The 25433-nt window shown below is 41.3% G+C and overlaps 1 protein-coding gene across 2 annotated transcripts in view; it reads left to right on the top strand.

The window, feature by feature from the left end:
* PHACTR3 (phosphatase and actin regulator 3) overlaps window positions 1–25433 on the top strand; it is a 108617-nt gene that overhangs the window by 39112 nt on the left and 44072 nt on the right. For both annotated transcript variants that reach the window (XM_030503171.1, XM_030503170.1), the window contains exons 2-4: window positions 19985–20146; window positions 21045–21122; window positions 25236–25418. In XM_030503171.1, coding sequence (XP_030359031.1) covers window positions 19985–20146; window positions 21045–21122; window positions 25236–25418 — 423 coding nt within the window. The remainder of the gene's footprint in view (window positions 1–19984; window positions 20147–21044; window positions 21123–25235; window positions 25419–25433) is intronic.

Raw genomic sequence — 25433 nt, 5'->3', positions numbered from 1 at the left:
CATCCCATCTTCCCTTGAGGCTGCCCGTGGCAGCTTTCTCCACACATTCTGTGCACTGATGTTCTTCAGATTCTCTTCCCCAGTCCTCCCTGTTCTTTAATTCTTTCTACAGAAAGTTCACCTCCCTCCCCAGAAAATCTTGAGATTTTCTTAGAAGTCATGTAACTTAAATGAAACCAGGGGTTATCGAGCCTTTATGACTCACCTTACCAACCTCTTCTGAATAACCACGTGGGCCAGAAAATTAATTAATTTCTATTGTCTATTTGCAAAATCTATTAATGGCTCTTCAGAAGAAATAAGCTCTGTCACTCACAGAAAACTGAACTAGCAGACCTTAATGTTATTTTTGCAGCACTGTATTTTTACCTAAAAGCAGATCTCGGGCTATTGCAATATTATCCAGGCACGAGCACCAAGTGTAGCACCTAGGCAGCGCTTTGGAAGATGAACAAGTCTGAAGCATTAGAAAGTTGAAGAATGCAAATTTCTGATTTTCAGTTTTGGAGAGTAAGCCTTGAAAATCTGATCCACACGCACCCCAGTGGTGCAAAACCCAAGCAGCCAAAGAGATCCCCAAATTTTGTTCCCCTTTCCTTGCCCCTCTCCTACTGGGGAAAAAAAAAAGGATGTGCGTGTGCAGTTTTCAAGGCAATGTTACAACTCAGACACCTAGCAATAGTGATACAGGCAAGGGACTCTCTGTCCCTACGTCACCAAGCCACAAGTCTTCTCCCTTATTTTCAGTGCCAGAGAACTAGGACTGGGCCTGTTTGCCTGGCGCAGGCCCGGTGCCCTTTGTAAGCTGTACCTGGTGTGTTCCACCTGCACGGCTACAAACAGCTGCCCAAAGTGGAGGAAAACAGCAGGAGCCTCTCAGCTCTCCCATTATCTCAGATAATGACAACTTTTCCCTGTTTTTCATATTCCTCTCAGGAAGATGGAAGATAGGTGATAATTCCCTTTCAATACAGCATTTAACAATCATCTGGAAAGCAATAAATGCTGTACTCCAGGGAGATTTGCACAGTGAAACCTAATTATAGTGTATAAAATGAGACAGCAGTGCAACAATCTGAAAGCCCAGAGATCCTTGGAGCTGTGTGAATAACTGATATTTTACTAGGCTGGCAGTTCTGAAAAACTATTTTAAATTTTCCATTTGAAGGAAACATTCAGCATTTCATACTTGGAGAAACCGAAGGAAGTTGAAACAAATGGCTTCATAACAGAAATATGAATCAAGTTTTTCTCATGCTGGAGGGTAAGGATACTCTTCAACTCAAATGTGTCACTGAAAAATTTTATCCTGAATATTTTCTCCAGCTCCAGCTTTTGCTGTCTCAAATGAACTGATGGCATAGGTAAAAAGCCTTTGGATCTGCAGAGCAGTCAACTGTCACTATAGTGAGCATCACATTTGGAACTGGGGATTATAAAATTACAGAATCAGGAAGTTGCAAAAAAATTTTCAGTTTTCATGTAAAAAGTTGAACCTTTTTTTAATCTTCCTGGCTGCAGACAAGGAATGAGGAGGCAGCCATTAGGCTAGAGAGTCCTTGATGGCAAAACAAAAGCCAAAGTCAATCCATCAGTTAATCAGTCTTGGTATTCTGGATCTCTGACTCATGATTTTAAATAGGTTGAGGCAAAGAAATTGGGTTTGGCCTTCCTTAGTCAGATGTTTACTGTGAATATGCATTTCTGTGATTATTCAGAAGGCAATTTATGCCAAAAGACACACTCTATTGTATTCTTCCATGCATTCAATAGCATGGCAACTTACCAAATGCCATTATGAATGCACTGAAGTAACTGAAGTTAACTGTCATTTGCACATATATCAAGATGTAAACAGGTATCATTCTATAAGTACTGAAACACAGTTTGATGCTTCTCCCACCAGGCTACTTTTTTTTTGGAGTAATTCATTATTCAGTATTCAGAATTCATAATAGAAGGCAACACATCCCTGAATAACATTTAGATTTTAGGGACCTTCTGTAAATGAGGGGTTAATATATAAATGACCCACAGTGCAACTGTATTCTGGTAGACATAGCTCTTGCTTTTCTCTCAACTGGGAATGGAGCTGGATTCATCAGCAAACCAAGAAACAGACCTTCCCCCTGCCCCAGATGACAGAGCCCTGTTTTAGAGTGGAGAAAATCCCAGGAAATTTGCATTGCTTATCAGCACATGAGTGAACATTGCTAAAGGTTCAAAACAGTGCTTGGAAGATGCTTGTGAAGTTCTTTGAATGAAATGTTGAACAGGGCTCTAAAAATGAACTCTAGTTATTCAAAGTAAAGAGTGTAGTAAGAAAATTAGTATTACTGTAGAGAAAGGAACTGTTTACTTTTTATGTTTCTGCTCATTAAAAGTGTGATTAAATTGAAGAAGGCAAGATGAGATAGACCATGTGTCGTGTATTTCCACTGAAGACAGCCAGGCAGCATCATATTTGACTTCAAAATCAATTCCCCTGTAGCTGTGCATCGTAGCAGAGCTTGATTGTATTAAATGTCATGCTAGAAACTATTACTTTGCTGTGTTTGTATGAAGTAGCTACTGGTGCCATCCCATCTGTGCCTCAACCCTCATTAGCCTCTGCTCATTTTCTACGAAGATTAATCTATTTACAGAAAAATCATGGCAAGAAATTATGCTTGTATAGCAAGGTCTCATTCTGCAAATTGTGAGAGCTGTGAAGTTGTCCTTCTGTTTGCACCGAATCTAGGGCCATGGTGTCAAAAAGATGATTAAATGAGTCTGCAAAAAGGCGTATATTGGCAATCCTTGGTTTTTCCTGTGTAACTGAGTGGTTACATGTATGTAGTCAGAACTAGCCAAGAATACGGTCATTTCATACGTACAGCTGTGGCAACTGCTGATCAAATGAGGTCTAAATATGCACACACTTCATGTACAGCTGCACACTACAATCATTGAAAGTACTTTCCTGTGACTGTCAGTGCAGTCATTCTCCACACCAGTCAGGTCCGTTTAAAGAACCAACAGCTACATTATCCATTTGTGCACCTTCAGCTTCCACCCACTCCAGACAGTACTGACTTCACAGCTTCTGGGTTCTTTCATGTTCATAGCAAGATAAGATACATCAGGCCACTGGGCAACCCTGTGGAATTTCCTTGGCCTGTGACTGCAGTCAGAATTTGCTGGGCTGCAAGATTTAGCTAAAGAAACCAAAAGGCAGAGTGCTGGACCACTATTCAGGGGTGAAGGTTCTCCTTCCAGCACTTGCTCAATCCGAGATAGGTCACACTACACATTTGATTTTAGCTTTCCTCCATTGTAAAGCTTTTCGGTCCATATCTACATAACTCAGCTGTTATATTAACATAATAATTGGAAAACATGATGCTAATACATGATACTAAGCTACTTTATGTAGGTTTTTTATGTTTTTTAATGACCATAGAGTATCCAGGTTAGTTTGTAGAACAAGATGCCAAGGACCACTTTACTGAAGAGTTTGTATGCCTCAAGTGGCTTTACAGTTGCCATGGTAAAATTAATTTGCTGAGTGCTAAAGCACATCGTGGAGTTAGAGTTGTTTTCCTTCTTAAATGGTCAAAACATAAGTTAAATCCTGCAGCTAGCCTGGAACATTTTCAGCAAATAAAAGTTAGCAATTTGAAACAGGAACATTTGGGGTTTTTCAGCTAGTTTTGCCAGTTTTGGCTTGGGAGATGCTTAACTGCCAAAGCTTTTCATTTTTAATATTGACTAAGTACTAAGTGCACTGCCCTTCTGCCCTTGCCCTTCTGCCAACTTCAGGGAAAGAAAAAAGGAAAGAGAAGAGAGAAAAAAAGAGGAAACACACAAATCAGAAGAAGAAAACTCAAAGAAAAAAATACCAGGAGAGGAGAGCTCAAGAACCCTTCAGTGGGAACTGCAGTTCAACTCTGTTTGCAATCCTTTCACCCTACATGTAGCATTAGAAATATGAACATTCAAGACAGCACTGTAATAGATACCAAAATTTAACTTGTAACTTGTGCCTTAACTTATTTTATTTGAAAGTCATCATACAGGTGCATTACTGAGAACAGGTTGGAAACAGCATGGCTGAGCTAGTCAAACACTGCAGCAGGTTCTGCGAGGGCACATCTGCCAGGTAGCTTAGTTAGATTTGCCAGATCTCTGATGCTAACTATGCCACCCTAAAATCAAGCTCCCAAACCTCTCTCAGTCTGACCTACATGAGAAGTAGCTATTTTATAATCAAATCCATATTACCAGCAGACTTCCTGACAATTTTTTCAATATGTAATTGTGTAATATAATGTATAATATTGCATGCATACACATACACTGGATAGATGTATTACGTAGATACAGACACATATGGAATACCTACTGAATCTGGGGACGGTGGAGCATGCATGCATTTATAGTGCATAAGCAAAAAGCCCAAAGCCAAAACCAAACATGCGGAAAAGGATGGCCTGTTTTGCTCCAAAAATGGAGCTGTTCTGCATCACCCTGCCGCCTTGCTGGATGCAGCTGCACAGCACAGGCTCATACTCTGTGAAAACTCTCTCCTTGCTGTTTGTGTAGCACGTAGCTGCTGTTGAAAGTTGAGGTCACTGAGCAGAAGTGATGTGTACAGAGGCTAGAGCCACCACGTGATGTCTCATTTTGCTTCTTGCCACCCAGATCCCTGCGCTGGGGCAGCAGACAGAAACGATCCATTAGTTTCACATCACCTTCTGGCACTGACAGGCACTGCCACCACACAAGAGATTGATGGCAACACCAGATCTGTGCACCATGGCTTTTAACAGCAGTGCAGGTTTCATCCAGCTCAGGCATGGGCAAATGATCATATTTCTGTCAAATCAGCCAGAGCTGTGAAACAGTTTATGCCAGCTCTGTGCTTTTTGTGCCAGATTGATGCCAACTGCAGGAGGACAGACAAAGCTTAATATGGCATGAAGTGCAAGTGACACAGACAAGTGATACCTGATCCAGCAAAAAGCTTGCAGGAACAAAGCTGATTGATCAGCATTTTTTGAGCATGCTTTACATGGCAGAGTGAATTTCTACTGGATTTGCACTTTGTATCATTGGACCATGATACTGAATGCCCTAAAACTAGATATAGTGGATGCCAGCCCAAGACTGTAAACCAAGGCCTACTTGGTGTCTGTATCTTCTAAGGGTTAGCCTACGTTGTGGAAGAAAAGTTGTGTTCAGGGAATCTGAGTTGCTGTATCTAATTCAGTGCCATGCACAGATCATAGAAATATATAACTCCTCCCAGCCAGCACCCTCTAAGCTGGCAGTGCTTCTCAGAGCTCCATTTTAGAGCACCTACCTATACAAATGCTGCAGTGATACTTCAGCACCCTGGTTTGTTTGGGTTGCTCAGAGATCTTTAGCAAAATGCTTCACTGTATGTTTTACAAATATCTCTTGTAAAGAACAAAATCATAAGATGTGGTTTATTTGCAGCTTTAAGCATTGTGTTCTGGTTTTGGTGGTTTTATTGTGAATCACATGCTTTCGGTAATATACCCCTGTGGTTTCACAAATATGATCTCTGAGTGATCCCACCAGGAACGCACAAGACGTGGAACTCTCATAACTCCAGAGTAAATCGCTAGAACAGCACCTGGGCCGTGTGGTCAGCCTGTGAAGGAAATCACTGAGAGCCAGCACATGTCAGGGCAGTAAAGCCTAATGGATCAGGTGCCTGGAAGCAAGATATGAGCTATTCAGTATAAAATGTCCTCTTTAAACTCCTGGGGAGGTATTCTGTTTGCTGATTTATTGTGACAGGAATTTCTAGTCCTGTGCCCACCCAAAATGTCATCACAGCTAGTATCACTTTCATACCTCTGCAGGAAGATCATGGGGACAGGCTAACACCTGCTCTGCTAATCACAGGCCAGTTGGGCCAGGGTCAGGCTTCACTGCTCAGCAGCACGGGGAAGTTCTGCTGTTTCGTTAGCTATGCCCATTTCTCTGCATGAAGAAAAACCTGTGTTTTTCACTGCTGTCAGTGCAGTATCCTCAAATTTGCTTCCCTCAGCGCTAAGGGACAAGCTGGGCGGGCTTCTAGCAAGTATGCCACCACTGCATGCAACTGTGTGGAGAAAGGGTGTCTTGTCGATCATTCTGCCTTATTTCCAAATAAACATATTAGAGCCACAATCTGAACTCATCATTCAAAGGCTATACCAACAGCCAGATGTCAGAATCATCATTTTTGCTTCTTTCAAGCTCTTCCCCAGTGGCTTTAAATAGAAGAATAAATTTTCCACAGGGAAAGAATCTTCTATTAATAGCATTAGATCATTTCAGTACTTGAAAGGAAGAAATTAGTTGAGGTTTTTATTTTAATTTTTTTTTTTTAAGTACTTTCAAAAATACTGTAAGTTCTTTTCTTGTGCAGGCAAGAGCATCCGCCTTCACAGCTTTCATTGCTGGAGGAAAAAAATGTATCTTTCTCTGAATTCAAAACCCCAAAAATAGTGGATGAGACTATGTGAAATGGCTTAAAATAAACATCTTCAAACAATCTGGTCCTATGTGCCAGTTCTTTCTTATTCTTTGATAATCTCATCTCAGTTGTTGAAACAGACTTACACAGATTGCATAGGATGTTTGAAGATGATTGAAAGGACTTCTGCTTATCTGGTGCTGCAAATTGCCAGTAAGAGGTGATGTTCTAAAGGGCAGTCTCAATAATGTTCCTTGCTATGTTTTTTCATAACGGAGAAAATTTGGCCAGATACATTTCCATGATCTCACATTCTAAGATATGTCCTCATTCATTTAAGAAAATGAGAAGAAAACAAGCCGCAGGCTTCTCTGTCTTCTCCAAATAAACTTTGTTATCCTCTTATGTAAAACACTAAGAGGATATTCCAAGTGGCAAAGCGCTTTATACACAGCTTCACTTAAAAGCAAAAACATAAAACATGTTTTGTTCTGCAGTCACAGAAATTTCAGTCATTTATTGTAATGAATGGGCAATGTCAAAGGAACATACGGTATTTTTAGCTCTGCTTCATTACCCAATGTTGTAAACGAATCATGAATACTTGTAATGTCTAAAAGCTTTCTCTGAGAAGAAAAGCTTTTCCTGCATAGTCTTGATTAAAGTCAGGCTGTTATTGTCCGCGGGATCAGTAAACTGCACTGAGTAGGAAGAGAAGGCTGCCTGCAGGATAAGTAGTCAGATCTGTACAAATGGTGAAATGATAGCAAAAACCAGAGTTCATGTAAAAGCAGAATGTGTGTAGAGAAGAGGAAGGAGAGCCTAGTGAGAAAGGGAATAGTCTCTAATAGGGAGATGTAATTTCAGTGTGACAAACTTCTTGTCTGACCTTACGTTCAGGAATTTAGGACTGTAGCTCTATTTCGAGGCAAATGACCTGGAGCTAACATGACTGAAACAGGGCAGCATAAGGCATAATAATGCCTACAAATGCTATAGAGCTGACAGGCACATTTGATACCAATGTCCTCTGTTAATATATTTCAAAACATTTTTTTACTGTATGTTTGCTCTATGAGTCCATTTGACCTGCGAATGGATTTGGCTTATGCTTGAGTAAGTTGATCTGACCTGTTTGATATGTTCTGCTCAGTCTAGACGGGAGCCAAAATATGAGGGATCTGACTTACTCTAAATGAAGTTTCAGAATGAAGAATGGTTTTCTGCCATGAGCTTCCTCTATTATAGGTAGCTTCAAACATAGATTTGGTTTGGCTATAACTTACACTGCATAGGAAGGAACAGGCAATGATGAACATGTTATCTTAGAATAGCGTGGATCAGTGTGGCAAGCACTGAACATCCAGTTCTCATAAAAGCCTGTGGATTTCAGAGTTTCTTGGAACATCACAGGATCAAATCCAAATTATGCCTAGACCAGTGAAATTCAATACCGTCATTACACAAAACAATCCACTAAGTCAACAGCAGTCTGAAATCTCTGCAAATGCCAAAGAACAATGGCATAAATTTCCAGACAAAGGAATATGGAAATCTTTAAATATCTTACTTTTCACTACACTCACAAGTAATCAGATTTTGCAGCTAAAGTATTGTCACTTCCTCTGTTAGGTCCCATGTAGGTTTCTGGCACCAAGAAGTTTTCAGGAGATTTTTGTGTCTTCCTAGTGGTATCCCCCAAAACACACACAGGCTTCCCAATGAGGAAGCAGTTTTTATAATATTGGGGGGGGAGGTGTCCTGTTTCCAGCTCTCCATGACTCATGCAAGCAACTGAGAACACAGTTAAAATATGAAAGCTGAAAAGAAACTGAGAAGAGGGAGCAGTTATTCCACTTCTCTTTCTCTTCGAAAAACTAAAAAATACATAAATTTAGGTCAGACAGGGTAAAAATATTCCATGCTGGTTTTCCTTCCATGCTATTTGGGCTTTGTGAGGCTTATAAAAACAGGCCAGGATATGGCTGAAGTGAACAAGACTATTATTTACTTGTTTGATAAAAACCTCATGCATTTAGTTCATATTCTATGGTGGGTTTAAAATGAGAGTTTTGTCACAGATGTGGTTATCCCTTTTGCATTAAAAAAAAAAAATTTAAAAAAGAGAGAGAAAGAAACAAGGGGAAAGGCCAAATTTTCTTGCCGACGAAAAGCAAATGTTAGAAAAACATTTGTTAGATGGTTGCTTCTCAAAAACATGACCCAAATGAGAAGCAAGAGCTGGAGATCAAAGAAATACCTAGGATTGTTAGTCTCAACATGTGAACTGAAAACCTGTTGCCAATAAAATTAACAAAACTTGTTGGTACAAAGACAGAGTCTCCTGATGTGCTTGGAATTTTGAAAGCAGTATTTTTTGTTCTTGTGCATAAGCCGTGCCCAGCAGAACGGAGCTGTCAGCACGTGCTCCATAGACACCTCTCAGTATTGTAGAAGTACATCAACTTTTTTACACCATTACACTATAAATTAAGGTGTAAATGTAGAACCGGGGCAATCTTACCTGCTCAAGCAAAACGTGCAGAGCAGGATTCTGATCAGCAATTGGTGCGTACATGAAACATGGTGCAGAGAGGGGTTGTTCTACCAAGGCCGATTCAAGCTGCTCCATATCCACCGTCCTGGCCGCCACCACTAAGTTGCCTTGACAAAGCCATGGGAAAATTTATTAGTAGGAAAATCTTGTGCAACTCAGAGTTGCTCCAGAACCTCTTCTGATTCATCTGCAGGCCCATCTAGGGTGAGCAGGACAATGCCTGATGCATTAGCCACATGGTGACTTACAGAAACCTTCCAGGAACTTAAAGGTGGATGTGAGGAGCCCTTACCAATGCTGCTATACACTTTTAAATGCAAGTGCTGCTGGTAGACTTTTAAACTATCAAAAAAGCTGTTTCTTAGCAGTGCCATTTTCATTCCAGTTTAGCTCATGGCATTCTTTGACCCTACTTTAAATATGTTTGTATGCTACCACCTTCCTCCTCTGTTTATTTCAGTTTAAGGTAGTTCTTTCTAAGATGGTGTAAGCACTGTAGTCATTAAACACCATGCTTGTACATACTATTGCCTAATACTCCTAGCGATAGTACCTATCTGTAAACATATTGTTGAGGTTGGTTACGTGACCTCTGCAGTTGTTCTAAGGAGAACAACCTAACTAGTCCACAAAGTTTCTCCTTGAAGAGAACATGAATATTAAAATGGTATTTAAGACATTTCCCTCCCCTTCTTTCAAAGGTAACCATTGCATGGAATTATTATGATTTATTTTCCACCTTGTTTTTATCAACAATTTTCTAGTTGGTGTGGCAAGAATGTTTTATGAAGCCAAAAATTAATACAAAACTCAGTTCTTGCAGTGAATTGCAGAAAACCTCACTCCAATTGATGAAATCAGAACTCGGGTTAAACACAAAGCCCTTTCTCCACTAAATTCAGTGCACTATAAACCTTAGAAAAGAACAAGTTAAAAGAAATTCATCCCTCTGTGTAGTAGAGTGAGTTTTCTTTTTCTGTCACAACCATAGCATCTTTCCAGAAAGTCTGAAATTGTCATTTTATCTATTTTGTTAATTTATGCATAGCAGTTTCATTGATGCTAAAATGTCTTGCTGAAGGGCTCTAGGAAGATATAGGCCACTCTGGGCATAGGGATATATAACAGACAAGTATATATGGACATTTCAGATAAGCTGTAATATGGGCTGAAACACACTACAAGGGAATTTTTACTTTACTAAAAATTTAAGAGCCAAAGACTTGATGAAAGTTAGGGACTTCTGGTACCTACAGCTCATAGGAGTTTGCATGTGTAGGAGGCTTTTGCATCTTGTAATTTAGTAAGAGAAGTAATGACCTTTATCCTTCCTCTGGAAAGACACAGGAATTCTAAGTTCATTTTTGGAAGGATGGTTGTTTAGTTTGGTTGGCATTGTTGTTTTAAAGAAGAATCTTGTTTCCTTTGCATGTTGTAAGGAAAGAGCTTGTTCTCTGTCAAGTTTGAGCCACAAGATCACACTACTTAACAAATGCATGCCAGAAGATGTTGAGTCCCGAGCACCAGCTGTTCACAGACCCAACTTCTAATGGGCTGCATTACTTGCTAATGTAGACACGGCCAATATATTGCAGCAGCAAAAGGAATAGTAGTTACTTTCAGTTGTTCTCCCTGCTTGGCTGCTGGGTGACATGGAGAGTTAATGGACAGAGAACACTGTTCTCCTGCCAAATTCTCATTTTGTTGTTGCCATGTGGAACATTGTCTCTATCCTTTTATTTCCTACACAGGGCAAGGATTACAACTCAGTAGTTTATTTTTCCTAGCTCCTACAATACAAGAAGAAAACAATCTGGAATGCAGTCATTCCAAGAGCTGCAGAGGAGATAGCTTTATATATTTTGGGTAATTTCCATTTTCATTCGTGCCCTGAAGATTCTGCCATTTCCATTAGGAATAGATTGTGGTCTTGTTTCAAAGAAACAGTGACAATCATTACAGTAAATTTGATAAGCAATTATTTCTCTTGGTCCTCAACCAGTAAAGAATTTCCTTTTAGAAGGCATATTGTTCTGTTAGCACTTCAAAGATTGTTAACCAGAGCCCATCATTTGGAAGCAAAATCTCAGTTTTTAACAGTAGGGACCTCCTAGGAACTCATTTTTTTTTTAAAGATACTCAGATCTCTACAGTTATGGATGTTGCAGTTTTGTTAGATCTGTGCTTTAAAGTCCTTATCAGAATCTTGAAATAGTGCCATGGTAAGGAGCAGATAATGGTAACTTTAACACTTTTAACACAAGATCTAACACTTAAGAAGTGCCATGGCCCATGGGGATGTTGTAACCTCTGATGCTACTCCGTGTTTATGCATGTATGTGTGTGTCTTTTCAGTGATGCTGAGGACAACAGAGGATTTGTAGTATCGTGCCATCTTTTGAAGACTGATGAGTATTTAGTATAATTGCCTCATTGGAAAATACCAGTGGATAGTGGGATAAATAGATCTTTACAAACACTGCTTCCCTCAAAGTATTTCCTACATGTGTCTCATATTTACAGAATGTTATGTGCAGCAGACCAAGCCATCTCTAGACAGTATTTAACCATTCGTTCAAGTGATATGACCTTCTAAGAAGGGTTTCATCACAATTTACATACCAACCAAATGTAGACACCACTGGCAGCTTTATAGCAGTTTTACAAGGAGCCAAATTGGATACATAACCTTTAGACAAAAGTTTAATTCAGTCACTGTGCCTGTTTTCTATCTACCTTTCTCTGTAGCTGCTCTGGTTTATGTCCTGTTTTTGTTGTCCAAGTATTTTTAGTTCCAAATCTCTGTCCTGTTCTGGACAGCAGGCCTGGAGTATGCGCCAAAGACTGTTGACTCATGTGTGACTGTTGCCAATAGCTGTAAGGAAAGTGAAAGTGCAAAGCAGCAGGAATGATAAAGGGGAAAAAAGGAAAATAAAAAAGGCAGATGCTCTGTGTTTCACAAAGCAGAAAGAACATTTTCTATGGCAGTGGTGGCGTTGAACAGTGACAGAGCACCAGCAGAGAGCTGCGGTGCATTCGAGGGAAGAAGGAAATTATGCATTAAATTACAAGGGCATAAAAGTACACAGGACATGAGGATGGATTATTTCTCTAACATACAAGTTGGTGCTGGATATAAAGGGAGAGCTGATTGTATGCCCGACAGACATAGACCCCCATAAACAGAAGAAACTCCAAACAGGTCAATTCTTGGGGCATGAACCCCAGAAAAAAGCAATGCATAGTTCCCTATCAGCAAGTATTGTGCCCTTACACCGATGACTTCCCTGGATGTTATATGTCCTTCTAAAAGTAACTGCTATCAGGGATAAGCTACAGTGAAATGGATTTGAAGGTGCCTTTTGGAGACAGCACAGGGTGTGTTTCAGTTTGCAGACTCCCTGAGGAAGCTATAAAAAAACATCTTTTCAGCAGGTTTGCAGCAAGGCTACAGCTAATTAAACAACTGCAGGTGATGAAACACTGGTCCTGCGGTGCAGACAACACCTTTACTACTATGAGTGCATGGAAAGCCTAAATCAAGCCGTTCCTGTGGGAATGGACTTCCCTGTGTCCTGCAGAACAGCATCTCTCCAAGAAGCTTGGGGAAGGTGCCCAGTCCTGGGAATCCGTAACATGCATGTGGTACAAACCCCTCTGCAGATGCAGGATGGACAAGGCTTGGTGCATAATCTGGCTCTTGGCCCTCTGCAGAGGCAGTGCTCATTTAACTTCTTTTGGATAGATTTTTGGTGACTCTCAGGAGATGCTGCTCTGCCTGCTGCCTGCTCAAGCTCACGCTGGGGGAGAAGCATGCAAATGTCAAGTTTCCCCTCTCCAAAGAAGACATTGTACAGGCTCGGGTAACTGAATTAACTGTGATTATACAGCAATCCTTCATTAGTCTCATCTTCTTACTGTTATTTAGTTCTTCCTTACGCAGGTAAAGCATGTTGTGGGTTCATTTGTGCAAACACTGAAAAACTTCTTTTGTTAATGAATTGCTACTGTCACACTGTGCATTGCAAAGCACAGGAAGTGCCATTGGGACTTGACACAACGATCCAAAAGCATGAAAGGTTCCTGATTAATTTCTTTACACCCTGGCTCATACGACAGTAATGCTGTTAGGCGATATGTCAACTTCCTGAAGGAACATTTTCTGGAAGAAATCACAGATCTCAAGCATATAAAGAGTATTTTTATCTAAGAGATTTAGCTGGAGTTGCTGCATCCCTGCTCTCTTTCCTTTGATAAGTATAATCTGTTTCCCTGTTCATTTCAGCTAAAGCTGGTTTTAAAATCCAAATACTTTGAAGGGAGGCTCAGCATGACAGAATGGAAATAAACTTCCCTGGCAAGAACAGCCCCCTCCTGCCACCCACAAATTATGTTTTGGGTTGGGTTTTTTTTTCCTCCTTCAATTAAAGAAAGATGTTAAATCATAACTTAACATACTAAAGAGCAGTGGAAATTATAGAACAAGGATACATGGCAAACATTTGAGTATGAAGTGAAAATAGAAGCTCAGACTCTGGAGACCACATGAGGTAGAAAGGAAAGCACAGTAACTTGCATTTTCATGCAGGGAAGTATAAAAACCTAATCAGAATTCACACCAGCCAGTTAAAGGAAAGGTGATACAGCCCAAGAACAGCCTGTGCTTGGTGGAAGCTGAACCTAGAGCTGTTTTGGGGTATGGTGCTTATAAAGGACTCTATTCCCTTTTGTCATTCTGCCATTTCTCTTAATGTTTTCACACTGCCTTCATGTATCTGAACGAGCCCAAAGTCTGCACAAATTTACTGTGCCAGATTTTCCCCCCAAGGTAACTCAGTTCATGTGGATGAGCCTGCCCCACTATCCATCTGCTTCTTATGAGTTTAAACTATTGAGTGAGATGAAATCCATGGTGGGAAATCATAGACATCAAGGGTTACAATTTTGAGAAAGAGAGATAAGAATTCAAGCCACTTTTACCTACACTGTTGACCGTACAAAACCTGAACATCTGGATAGGTAAATGTCTGAATTTGAACCTCAATCCTGTAATTTTCCGTATTTTGTTTCAATATTTTTCTGGTGCAACAATACGACGTGTCAGAGCACCAATCTATGTCACACCAGCAGTTTTGCATCCAAAATTGGCTTATGATTACATTCAGTAACATACTACAGGTACCTTGCCTTTTCTAGGTAACTGTTAGGAGCTAGGTTTTCTGTTTTACAAAGGACTCTGTGTAAACATTTAAAATCCAACCCAAAACAGTACTGAAATATTCCCAGCTTCAAATACAAAGTTCTTCAAAAATTAAATACATTTCGGTTCATCAAAAGCTTTTTTCCTCATTTCTCATTTTAATTTCTAATTTCTAACAGTCATTCAAAATACTGTATGCTCAAAAAACTGAAATGGAAACTTCAAACTGGAACATTCCACTACAGTTTTCTTTCAAAGAGAGTCAAGAAACAGAGCATGTCTGCAGAACTGCAGCTGACAGAAAACATTTTTAAACCAAGGAAGAGCTCCATCACAGGAAACATGTAACTAGTGCAATAAAACAGCTCTTGAGTTTGAATTCTGTTTCTCTGGAACAGAACAGAAGCATTCAAAGGCTCCTAGACTCAAACAATTTAGCCCTGTCCTGCAGATTCAATCACTATGATTAGTTTGTCCTCTTTCAGGATGCTAAAAGAGGGAAAAAAAGGCTTTGTTTCTGCTGCCAATTCTTCCCAAAGCTCAGGGTAGTCCTTACTCTATGCCCAAGACAATCTTTTCTGCCTTCTTTCCTCTGCAGTTTTCTCTCACTAGATAAGTACCACCCCATCTGTATAGAGCACCCTTTGCTGAGAAGTGCAGTTTCTTGGCTCACCTCACACGTTTAGCTTTGCGTGATCAGGACTGAGCAGTGCTAGACATGAACCCTTTCAAAGCTCAGCTCTTGCTGTCACATCCTCCTTACTGTCCTTGTTAGGGGTAGGCAGTAATTCTAGGCAGCACTGAAAGTTAGTAGTAGTAAAGGCAGCTCTCTCCCAAAAGCCAAAAAGGTCATTTTGATTTCTCTCACTGTCTATACCCTCCAGAGTGGACCAGAGGGAACCTTTATTCCTTTTTTAACTCTGTATCCGAATTGCACAGACAGACGCAATGACAATAAAGGGGAAAACATGCAGAGCTGCATTACAAACTAATTCATCAGGAAACAGAGCACGCCTGCCTTACAGATTTGCCTGCAGCTCTTGTCTGCTGTGTTATTTTTAAACTGCCTGCAGGTTGCAGATTTTTCAGTGGTCCTTCTCCGACCAGTGTACATAGAGGATATAGCAAGGCACAACTTCTATTACTGTGAATTTAAGTTACCAAAATCCCCAGCACATTAAAATTCAGCATCTTTCATCTTCCCATAAACTCCTTGCTGCAATTCGCGTATTCACACAAGGGTATCCCAAATCTCTTAAGGACTCCCTCTATGGCAAGGTCAGTATAACTCGGCTCTGCATCCCTGATGTTCCCAACTGCCATACGTCAGCCTGCAGAGTGCAGCCTGCAGTTGCTATAATCAGCAACCGAGGCATCAAGCCTCTTGGTCACCATGAACAACCCAAGAAAAAAGACCCAACTGACTGAACCCAGTGCTCAAGTTCACAAATTGTGATCACTCAGACATGATCACCTCGGCACCAAGACCATGTGCTGTACAAATGAAGGCTGTGTGCAGGCATAGGGCACTCTTCCATCACACATCCAGGACACAAACTTCACAGCAAACCTGTCCCACTTCTGGTGGGGGGGGTGGGGTGTGTTGAACAGAACATCCAGAATTTGACATCTGTATATGGAAGAGCTTCTGTATGCAGAAAAACTTCACAATGAATGCACAATTCCTATAGAGCAGGCACGAACAGGAAGAGAAGTCTATTTATGTCACCACAGTATTTTAAAGAAGCAAGCAATGGGGCATTTTTCAGAAACACTGATCACCACAACTGCTCTCGATGTAAACAAGAAGCTGCAGATGCTCAGACTTTCTGAGGGGTCATACCCTGCAGCCAAATGTAATGAATATTATGGTTTGTTTCCTTCTTCTTTGTTGCCTGGTTTATTCTGCAGCTCAGAGCAGTACTTCAGAGCAATATCCATCAGGTCAAAACCTCTCTCCTCATCTGGTTTGGAATATCTCAGACATCAAACCATTCACCCTCTTGACCATTGTCAGGAGCTCTAGAAATTACCCCACTAGCTGTAAGAAGCACTTGCCCAGCATCTTTAGCAGTGGCACAGCCACGTTAATTTCTACCCCTTTGACACACACAGAGCAGATGACAACTGCGTGATAGATGAGGAGTTTTGTTTGGATCTGGAGCTCCAGCACAGAAGCCTTTGGCCTCTAGAATACAGCAGGGACATGAAAGTAATTCCAATATAAACAGCCACCAAGCTTCAGTCAGAGCAAAACCCTCTGGCCCCACAGGGCTGACAACTGTCTCCATGTGGGACAGCGTGGGACCAGCTCTGTCTCAGCAGTGGCGGCGAAGCAGAGCCTGGCCTCCCTGCGTTGGGTAGGGTGAGGTTGCTGTGCTGTGGGTTAAGCTTGTGCTCGCTTGACCCTGTATAATGACTGTCCCTCTTCCTTCTCCATTTACACAGCTAGTAAGGCTGCTGCTCATTTCTCCTTGCTGATTTGGAGAGTCTTCATTCGGCTCTTGGCTGTTTACATTTTGCAGCCATCGTCTATGTGATTGCATGGCCTGGCCCCAGGCTGTCAGGCTCTGGGAGGAATAACCGCAGTATTGCACAGAGCAGTTACCATCATTAAAATATTGATTGCAGATTACAAAAATGTGCTGAATATTTCACAGAGTGGTTGGAGGGTTGGCAAGTCTTGGCAGCTTGTTGGCTGCAGGAACTGGCTGATATTTAGGCACTCCTTCTCCTTCAGTATTCATTGCTGTACGTGGGAACTGCTTTTTGTGCTGTCAACTTCTTATCTCCCAAGCAGCCAACCCACAACCAAGAAAAAAGTAATGAACTGACTGGAAATGAGGAGCTCCAAGGGCTTTCTTGTGATTCTTATTGCCAGTGAGACCACTTCCTTGTTATTTATGACTTCAGGACATCTGTCTTACTGAGTCTCTATCTATTTTTATTTGTGTCCATCTCTCCAAATGCACAGTGTAGGAACTGCATATGGTGAGAATATACCAGGTGATAAAACCATTTGCTTAAGAACTGTCTGTACCATATGAGAAGAGAAGCATTAATAAAGTTTAAAAGCCCAAGAAAACCTCCATTGGAACATTTGTTTCAGCTACCGTTCCTTCTTTGACATTTGATTTCTATCTGTATTTCATCTGTAACCAAAGTCTAAGGCATAAAATCCTTACATTTCCACAACCAAGAGGGCAGAAGGGGACGGAAGAAACCCGGTTGACAGGGCTGGTAGAAACTACAGAAGCACTGATCACTACAGAGCACTCAGGGAATTCTTAGTGCCCTTTCAGTATCTCTCCATTCTCTTTCTTAGGCGAATATCTGTGATAACAAAGTGCTAGAGACACATAGGTTTAGGATTGAATGGCTTCCTGGTTCTGTCTACATCCCCTGCTATCTGGCCAAAAAGGTAAAATGATCTCATGCCACCAGTGTTAAACAAAACATGTGGATGATGCCTAAACCACTTTGCAGACACCTACATCCTGAATGAAATGCAGTAGGATCAGTAACTTGCCAAGGTACTGCTTTAAATCAGCTTTAAGAAGCTGATTTAATCTTCACTTACATGATTGAGAAATTCCTGGAATAGCAGGAAGTGTTTGAGCAGCAGTGCAGCCCCACAGCAAGGACTGGGATGGCTGAGCCGAGACTGTCCTACTCTCCTGTCGCTTCCAGGGACAAGGGTCTGATTTACAGTTCGATCTACAGCTCTTTTGAGACAAGCTAATTTTGTGAACATTTCCATTCACACTCAAGGGGTGTCACAAGAAATGGCCAAATGCTATTTTCTGAGGCTTCTATTACAGCTTTAAAGTAATCATAATAGCAAATTAACAGCAGATCTACTCTGCCATTTTCCATTCCCATTGCCATCTCTGGCAATCGAGAGTAGCTCTATTTCTTCAAAGCTTATTTCTGCAATACTTCTCATTTCTGAACATGGAGTTAGGAAAAAAGCATGATATCTTGGCACTCCAGCTGTGGTCTGTAGGCTACTGCCCTTCTGTGCTACGCTCATTGCTAGTTTCTGCTCTTTGTACTGACCTCCAAACCATAAATCATAAATATCACCTTGGGTAGACACCATTCTTTCAAAGGCAAAACTAAATTTTTATATACATTTTAAATCTTTTTTAAAGTAATCCCAGGGATAAACTCTGTGGAATGAGACAAGGATGCTCTAAATTCAGTACGTTGAAAGAGAAATTCACTGGGCAGGCAAAACGCAGGGAGGGAATTGGTACAGTCTTTTCTCTGTTCTGGTGGTTCACATGGCCAAGTTTTTAGTTTGTCTCCACTGAATGATTCATCTCTATTATCAGCATTTTCAAAATTAAATGGAAGAGGAGGAATGTTTTCATTTCCCTGCTGTGTTTAATAATTTTCCAAAAATTGTTTCCTGTTTACTTGGAAATCCCCACCTCCATGCTGCAATTTAAGCATTTTCACCCTGATCACTTAAAAACAAAGCCTAGAAGATGCTATATAGTTTTTATCTTGCAATCATACAGCAATTTGTGATATATGCTGTTGTTCCAGAGAGAAATTACTTGGAAATGTACATGTACATAGCTTCACATTGCTCATTTAAGTCATAACTGATTGTGGAAAAAACACAAATTGCTATTGAGATTTTATTCATGTAGCATGTCTGATGCCCGATGGCAGCTTCCCTTGTAACAATCACTGTGCTGCTCAAATACAAATCCCAGTAGAGACATCAATAACCCCATTTATGGAACTGTGCTACTTTCTTTCATGGTACTGGCTAGCACACAACTGTGAATAGTCACTATGTGTTGTTTTGTGCAAGAAAAACTTACAGTGTATTTTCAAGACAAAATATTGAGAACACTTAAATTGCTTTTCCAGTTGAAGCATTATCTCTGAATTCCTGTGGGTCGGCTGGAAAAAAAGGGAAAGAATTTTCCCTTTAGCTTCCTCAAGGAATAAATTTGCACAACAGTTCTAAGATTTTACTTATGTACCATGTATCAAACGGACTATTCTTATGTAAAAGATTTGCATTAGCTCATACCAGTCAGTGTGCTCTGTGTTAGCTTATGTGAAAACAGTTCATTTAAAAGGCAGCAATATCCTGTGGCCTGAGAGCAGAACTGGAAGCTGGGAATCCAGAAGGGACCTGAGCTTTCTCACACTTGCTCTCAGATTTGCAGAAAGGTCTAAATTTTTCTAAATGAACATTACATTTACGTGATTAACTGGAGGCCACATGGGTCTGATTTACAGATGTGTTAAATTTCTACTGCTTCTATTAAAGCTGTTGGGAGCTCTCAGCTCTCCACATTCCAGAAAGCTGTAATGCAGTTACACACAGCCCTTGGGAGGGAGAGTACCAGGCATGGACAAAAGTAGGAAAGCAAGGGAATAAAGCATAGGGTGTACAAATTCAGCACATGCTCTTCTCTGTGGGCTTGATTAATCCATAAGGGATGGCAGCAGTGGAGGTACTGAAATATTTGGCATCCAGACAGGTACTGTGCAAGGGCTGAGTCAAGAGAGCAGATGGTAGGAAGCACCAGGCTGGCACAGTGATGTTGAACACCTCTCAGCCTGGCCACCGGCTCCAGCAATGCAGAGACTTTCAAACTCTTGCATTGCTTATCTCAGTGACTAGACTGAATGCTTGGTAGCTGGTGAGCCTCCGTTTGCCTCCCCTTTTTAAGTCTATGCTGAAGTTCTCTGTCTAACAGCTCGCCTTCCTCTCTTCCCCTCTCAGATGAGATGGAGCAGTCCCCTGCAATGCGTTCTGACTACTTGGTCTCAGGGATTCGAACTCCACCAGTGAGGAGGAACAGCAAACTGGCAACACTGGGCAGGATCTTCAAACCATGGAAGTGGCGGAAAAAGAAAAACGAGAAGCTAAAGCAGACATCTGCAGGTAGGAGGAGAACAGGAGAGTGATGCTGCACACAGCAAAGCCTAGATTGAGTGAGATTTGCTTACACAGGAAATGTTAACAGTGACTTAATCTAAACCTAATTCACAGATTTCAGCATGTTACAGATTAATAATGTTTAAGGCTAGAGAGGCCATATAGGCTGCCTTCCTATATAATATGATATAGTACATTTAGAAGAAAAGGTCAAAATAGGAGAGTGAAGCTCAAGCTTTGATACAGGCTGCTTTTCATGGGCTGTCCTTTCACCAAAATTTGCTACATTTATGGCCCCAAGTATCATCACCCCTTTTATTTAAGGTAAGAAGAGTATATAGGTCACAGTAACATTATGAAAAGTGACAGGAGGGAGCTACAGCATGTAAAATATCTTCCCTCAAGCAGTTGTCTCTGTGGTGAAGGAGTCCAGCACACTGCACTGCATTCTCTCACTAGTCTCCAGGGATGTCCCAGGAGACCAGGAAGGAGACAAACTCATTGCCTTTTCCTAAGGTAGGATGGTGCAATTCCCTCCACTTGCCCCAATAGCCTGTGGAGTGTCACAGTAAAAGACACTGCTTCACAGTGACATAGCTCCAATGTGCCATATTAAACAGCGTGAAGGCTCTAATATCCCCTTTACTCTGCACCCAGTGTGATCAGACAGTGGGTTAGATCATAAATCTCAGCTCTGCATGAGTGTGATTTTACAGCTGTTCTAACAAAGGAAAAGGCACAAACAGGCTGGTCAGTCCATGCTCCCCGAAACAAAATCCTTGCTCTTTTTTCCAAGCACACAGTAGTTGAGACTAGAGGGAATTTCCACTTTGCATCTTTCTCACTCCATTATATGAGTACTCTGTTGTTAACTGGTGCTGTGTTATGCTACTACTTTGTGCAGTGCTGGAGAAGAAGATGACAGCACGACAAGGTCGGGATGAGCTCATTAAGAAAGGCCTTCTGGAGATGATGGAACAAGGTAAGTAAAACTTCATCTTTTTTATTGGAGTCTTTTTCAGGAAACATAATTGCAAAAGAAAAACCTTCAATCCAAACAGAGAGGAACATTTAGTATCTGAGTTAAGCATGTCTGTCTTCCAAAGCCTCCCTGCTGCAATCAATCCATTTAGTTTAATTTTTGATGGTTTACCATCTTGAATGCAACTCCATCTTTGCCTGATTTATCCATGTTACAAGCTGAGCTGATATGTGTTTTATGCTAAATCCTACTGCTAAGAAAGTCAGCTAAAGCTGGTATACATATAAACTTAAACATACAGATGCATTCAGCTAACGTGTACAACTCATGAATCCTAATCTCATAAAATGATACTAATCTGATGTTTTCAGCTGTCTTTTTCTGGTAAACCAAGTCTGTGACAAAACATATTACCATTCTGCCTGGTTTTCATTCACATGGAAGCATTTTGAAGTGTCATTTTAAAGCTTTCCTGAGTACAAACCAGTTTGAGCAGAAGTCACTGAATGAAAGATGATAAAGAGGCACAAAGGGCTGTGGTTCTGTATACCCCTGCCCCACAGCCCTGACAGATGCTCAGGAGAGGCAGAGATCTGGGTGAATATTCTGCAAGATCAAGCAAGCTACCAGTGCTATGGATAACATCCCGACTGCCATTTCCACCTAAACAGAGATGGAGAAATACAGTAAAAATTCCCTCTTTACTTTGAAAACTTCATAGCAGAAAGTACTGTCATGAAGAAAGACGGTCTTTTGTGTTTGACCAATCTGATAGATAGAAATTATGTTCTTTGAAACTAATAATTGAGTTTCTTTGTATAAAACAAATGCCATGCCTATAAATAGCCTGTGGGACAATACTCAGTGATGCTATGCTGGAGTGTAACCGAGCAACTGAAGCGTCAGAAAAAGAGCATTTTAAACAGGATTTTTTTCATTGCCATAAAGCAAATTTTGTATTGGCTTATTGGAGATATTTTAATATTAGGTTTATGTTCAAATTACAAAAAAGAAAAATCTATTAAACCGTCATCTTATTCAAAAATGGAAGTTTTTAGAAAGCTCATTTTTAATTCCTGTCCATTGAACTCTTTGCATCTCTCATATTTCTAGATAACTGTTTGCCTTATTAGCATATAAGCACTATTGGATAGAAAAATACATCCCATTTCTGCTAGAAATAGGCAAGTTCCCCATATTCCATTAATTTGAAGACATGCCTATGTAGAGCTTTGCAAAAGAACATTAAAATAAAACTCCATAGAGCACGTTAAAAGGTAATAATACTGAATCAATAAACCTCTTGTCTGCCTAAAGATCTGGGAGGAAAACAGATGGTCCTAAGTTGCAAGATCATTTTAACAAAATTTAAATAGTTTAAATAAATACATATAGTTCAGTGAGGAGTGATAACAAGTTGTGCTTTTAAAAAAGGCATTTGCAAACAGACTGCTTTACCTGCCTGCAATAAAGTTACATAGAGCTCCTATAAACATCAAACCTTTTGAGTACCACCCTGCTGCCTAGAAAGGAAAGAATGGCCAACAGCCAGCTGAAGGACACTGCAGCCACCTGCAAGTTATTTTTCTTTACAGTGTTGTGAATCTCCAGGGTTATTTTATTATATTATTAGTAGAAGCAGCTTATTAACTGGAATAAAAAATTGACCCACATAATTCTCAGTAAATGATTAGTGCCCTACTTGGACTGAGCTTAAGTGGCAGCAGTTTCAAGGCTAAATCCTCATTTTGCAGTAAGTTGCAACTGTCAAGGCAGCAATGCTATGCTAGAAGACTACAGGAAAACCCTAAAATCCCTCTGTTTCACCAGGTTCTACTCCACTTCCAAGCACCTGATTCCTGCCCACTTTCATACATAGTCCAAAAACTGGGATGCAGCTGTAGCCCAAGAAACCTTCAGAGCAGCTTCCTGCATTTACAACAGCTGGGTCACACTCCAGTTCATAGCACAGGGTCTGTCAAGCAGCATTTTGAGCTGGACCGTTTGGCTCAGAGCAAACCAGAAAGTTAGTGCAGACTCTGCACCAAGCTGCGAGCAGCCCAGGGTGAAACTGCAGCATCCTTGCATTGGTGATGAGTCATCTGGACAGGTCACGCCACCCTTTCTCCTCACCCAACCCCAACGCCTGGCTGCCCAGACACACCACATAGGCACAGCCGGACACTCCTGTCCTCTCCAGCTCTGCTCACATGGGGCAAATGCCACCCTGCCCCTTGAAAACTCCTGAACCTGAAATACAGCTTCACTCTAGGGAACCAACTGGCACTCTAAGAGGTTACAGGGTGCAGGGCTTGGCATATCATGGGATTCATTCCCAACAAAATTACAGCTCTACTTGTTCTGATTACTTTGCAATACTCAAGACACTGCTGCTTTACTTACCAGTGCATCTAAGGTCTGTGCTTTCTTCTGTCCCCAGACAACCTCTAAAACACAATGCTGGGACCCACTGCCGATCAAAGCAGCACACCCACTTTGATCTAAGCACAAGCTGATCATTTCTGAGCAGCAACATCACTGTTGTGAGTCTCATATGCTCCTCAACAGAAATCCTTGAACAAGTCTGGTTTTTGCCTGTCATTACTTCATTAGTCATTACACTTTGCACTGGCCGGGATCTGAAGGAACTTGTATCTCAGACTGCAGTTCTGCTGTGGCACCGCTGCCAGCAGCTTGCCCTTCTGAGGATGTGAGCAACGTGCAAAGTAGAGTTACCTTGAAAACATTTAGGGAGCTTCCCCCAGTATTTCTCCCCATTGTGAGCACTAAACTGGCCAGATGTAGCCAAGAGCTAAAGGCTGCCTGTCAAATAGTGCAGGCAGCTGTTAATACACCGATGATTATGTATAGGCTGCCTTCACAATGAGCTGAAATGTAGGCAATGAACTTTTTCCCCCTCCCCTTCGCTGTATCATAGCAACTGTGCTACTGCAAGGGCTATTTTAAGAACAGTAACTTTTCACCAAACGTGATTATGAGGCAGACTGAGTGAGCTCAGCGTACAAAAATACTGCAGCCCTTCCGCAGCATCTCTGGGCCAAAATCTGATACCCTTACCCAAAAGCCCAATAAATTAGCCCGCAGATTGTCCAAATAGTATTAAAAATGGGTAGCTATGCATGCTAGCTATTTTAAATCAATGTTTAAAAAACTTGTCATGATATCATTGCAAGAAAACATAGCCCTGTCAGGAGCTTCCAGAAAGGAGTGTCTAGGGCTGAGAAATACAAGTGAGGAGGTCAGGGGTGGACAGCAGACATGTCCATCAGCACGACGCCTGGCTACAGTGGGAAGTAATTGCTTGCTTTGGTTTGCAGCAGCGATGTAGATCTTGTAAATTCTGGGAGAGTCATGAATTAAAGGGTAGTTTGTATTCTGAGGACTCTTGCCTGAATAGGAGAATACTAGAAAAGCTTCAGTCATCAAGATGCGTACAGCTGCAGGGATCACTGGCACAAAAATCTTTCAGAGTAAGCAAAGGGAGCAGTTTCTAGGTCTGCACGAAAAGGGATTTGAATTTCTGATCAGCTCAATCACACAGGACATGCTTTTCAAAGCTGAGTAACTAAAACTATGTTCAAAACCTACAGCCTGGTAGGGAATATTAGCAGCCTTGTCTCTGGTAAGGCTCCAGCATTACTGTTGGGGCAGCCGGATGGCACTGTGTCATGCACAGAGCCTGACACCACTCAGACACATCAGACCAACCTGAGAACACAATGCACCATGAGCTCTGCTCATGCAACAAATTCCCTTCTCCTAGAGACCTCTGGTTCTCCATGCTTGTGCTCATATCCCACATAGCAGGTGCTTCCAGAGCACAGTGGCCAGTTGCCCAGGCTACTGGATGCCCACAGAAAAAGGTGTCCTGTTGAGAAAACTGTGTGGATATTAGCATCCAGATGGCTGATCGCCACAAGTTTTGCATTACGGGTGCTTATTAACACTGTTAGAGTTCAGATGCTGCTCTAAGACAATCTCAGTCTCCTGAGCACTAGCAGCTTTGAGTTTTGCTCTTCACAAACGGACAACAGAGAGTTTCAGCCTTCACTGCTCATGGTTTAGTTAAGATTAAATGATTTGGTGTTTTAGATACTGAAGGCAAAGCCTGCACTGGTGACGATGCCACGAGAGCAACGCAGAGTGACCCTCCAGCTCCTGCATGCCAGGCACTTGCCTCTGAAGAGGTGCAGCAAGAGAGTACAGCAGCGGCCACGACAGCTGTGCCCTCGTTTGGTGAGGAGCTGCATGTGGATGAGCTGAAAGAAGATGCAGGTATTGGATATAAAA

The sequence above is a fragment of the Strigops habroptila genome, chromosome 13, assembly GCF_004027225.2.
Source record: "Strigops habroptila isolate Jane chromosome 13, bStrHab1.2.pri, whole genome shotgun sequence".
Taxonomy (NCBI): domain Eukaryota; kingdom Metazoa; phylum Chordata; class Aves; order Psittaciformes; family Psittacidae; genus Strigops; species Strigops habroptila.
Note: the sequence above shows the minus strand (reverse complement) of the source record. Positions and strands in the feature narration are given on the sequence as shown.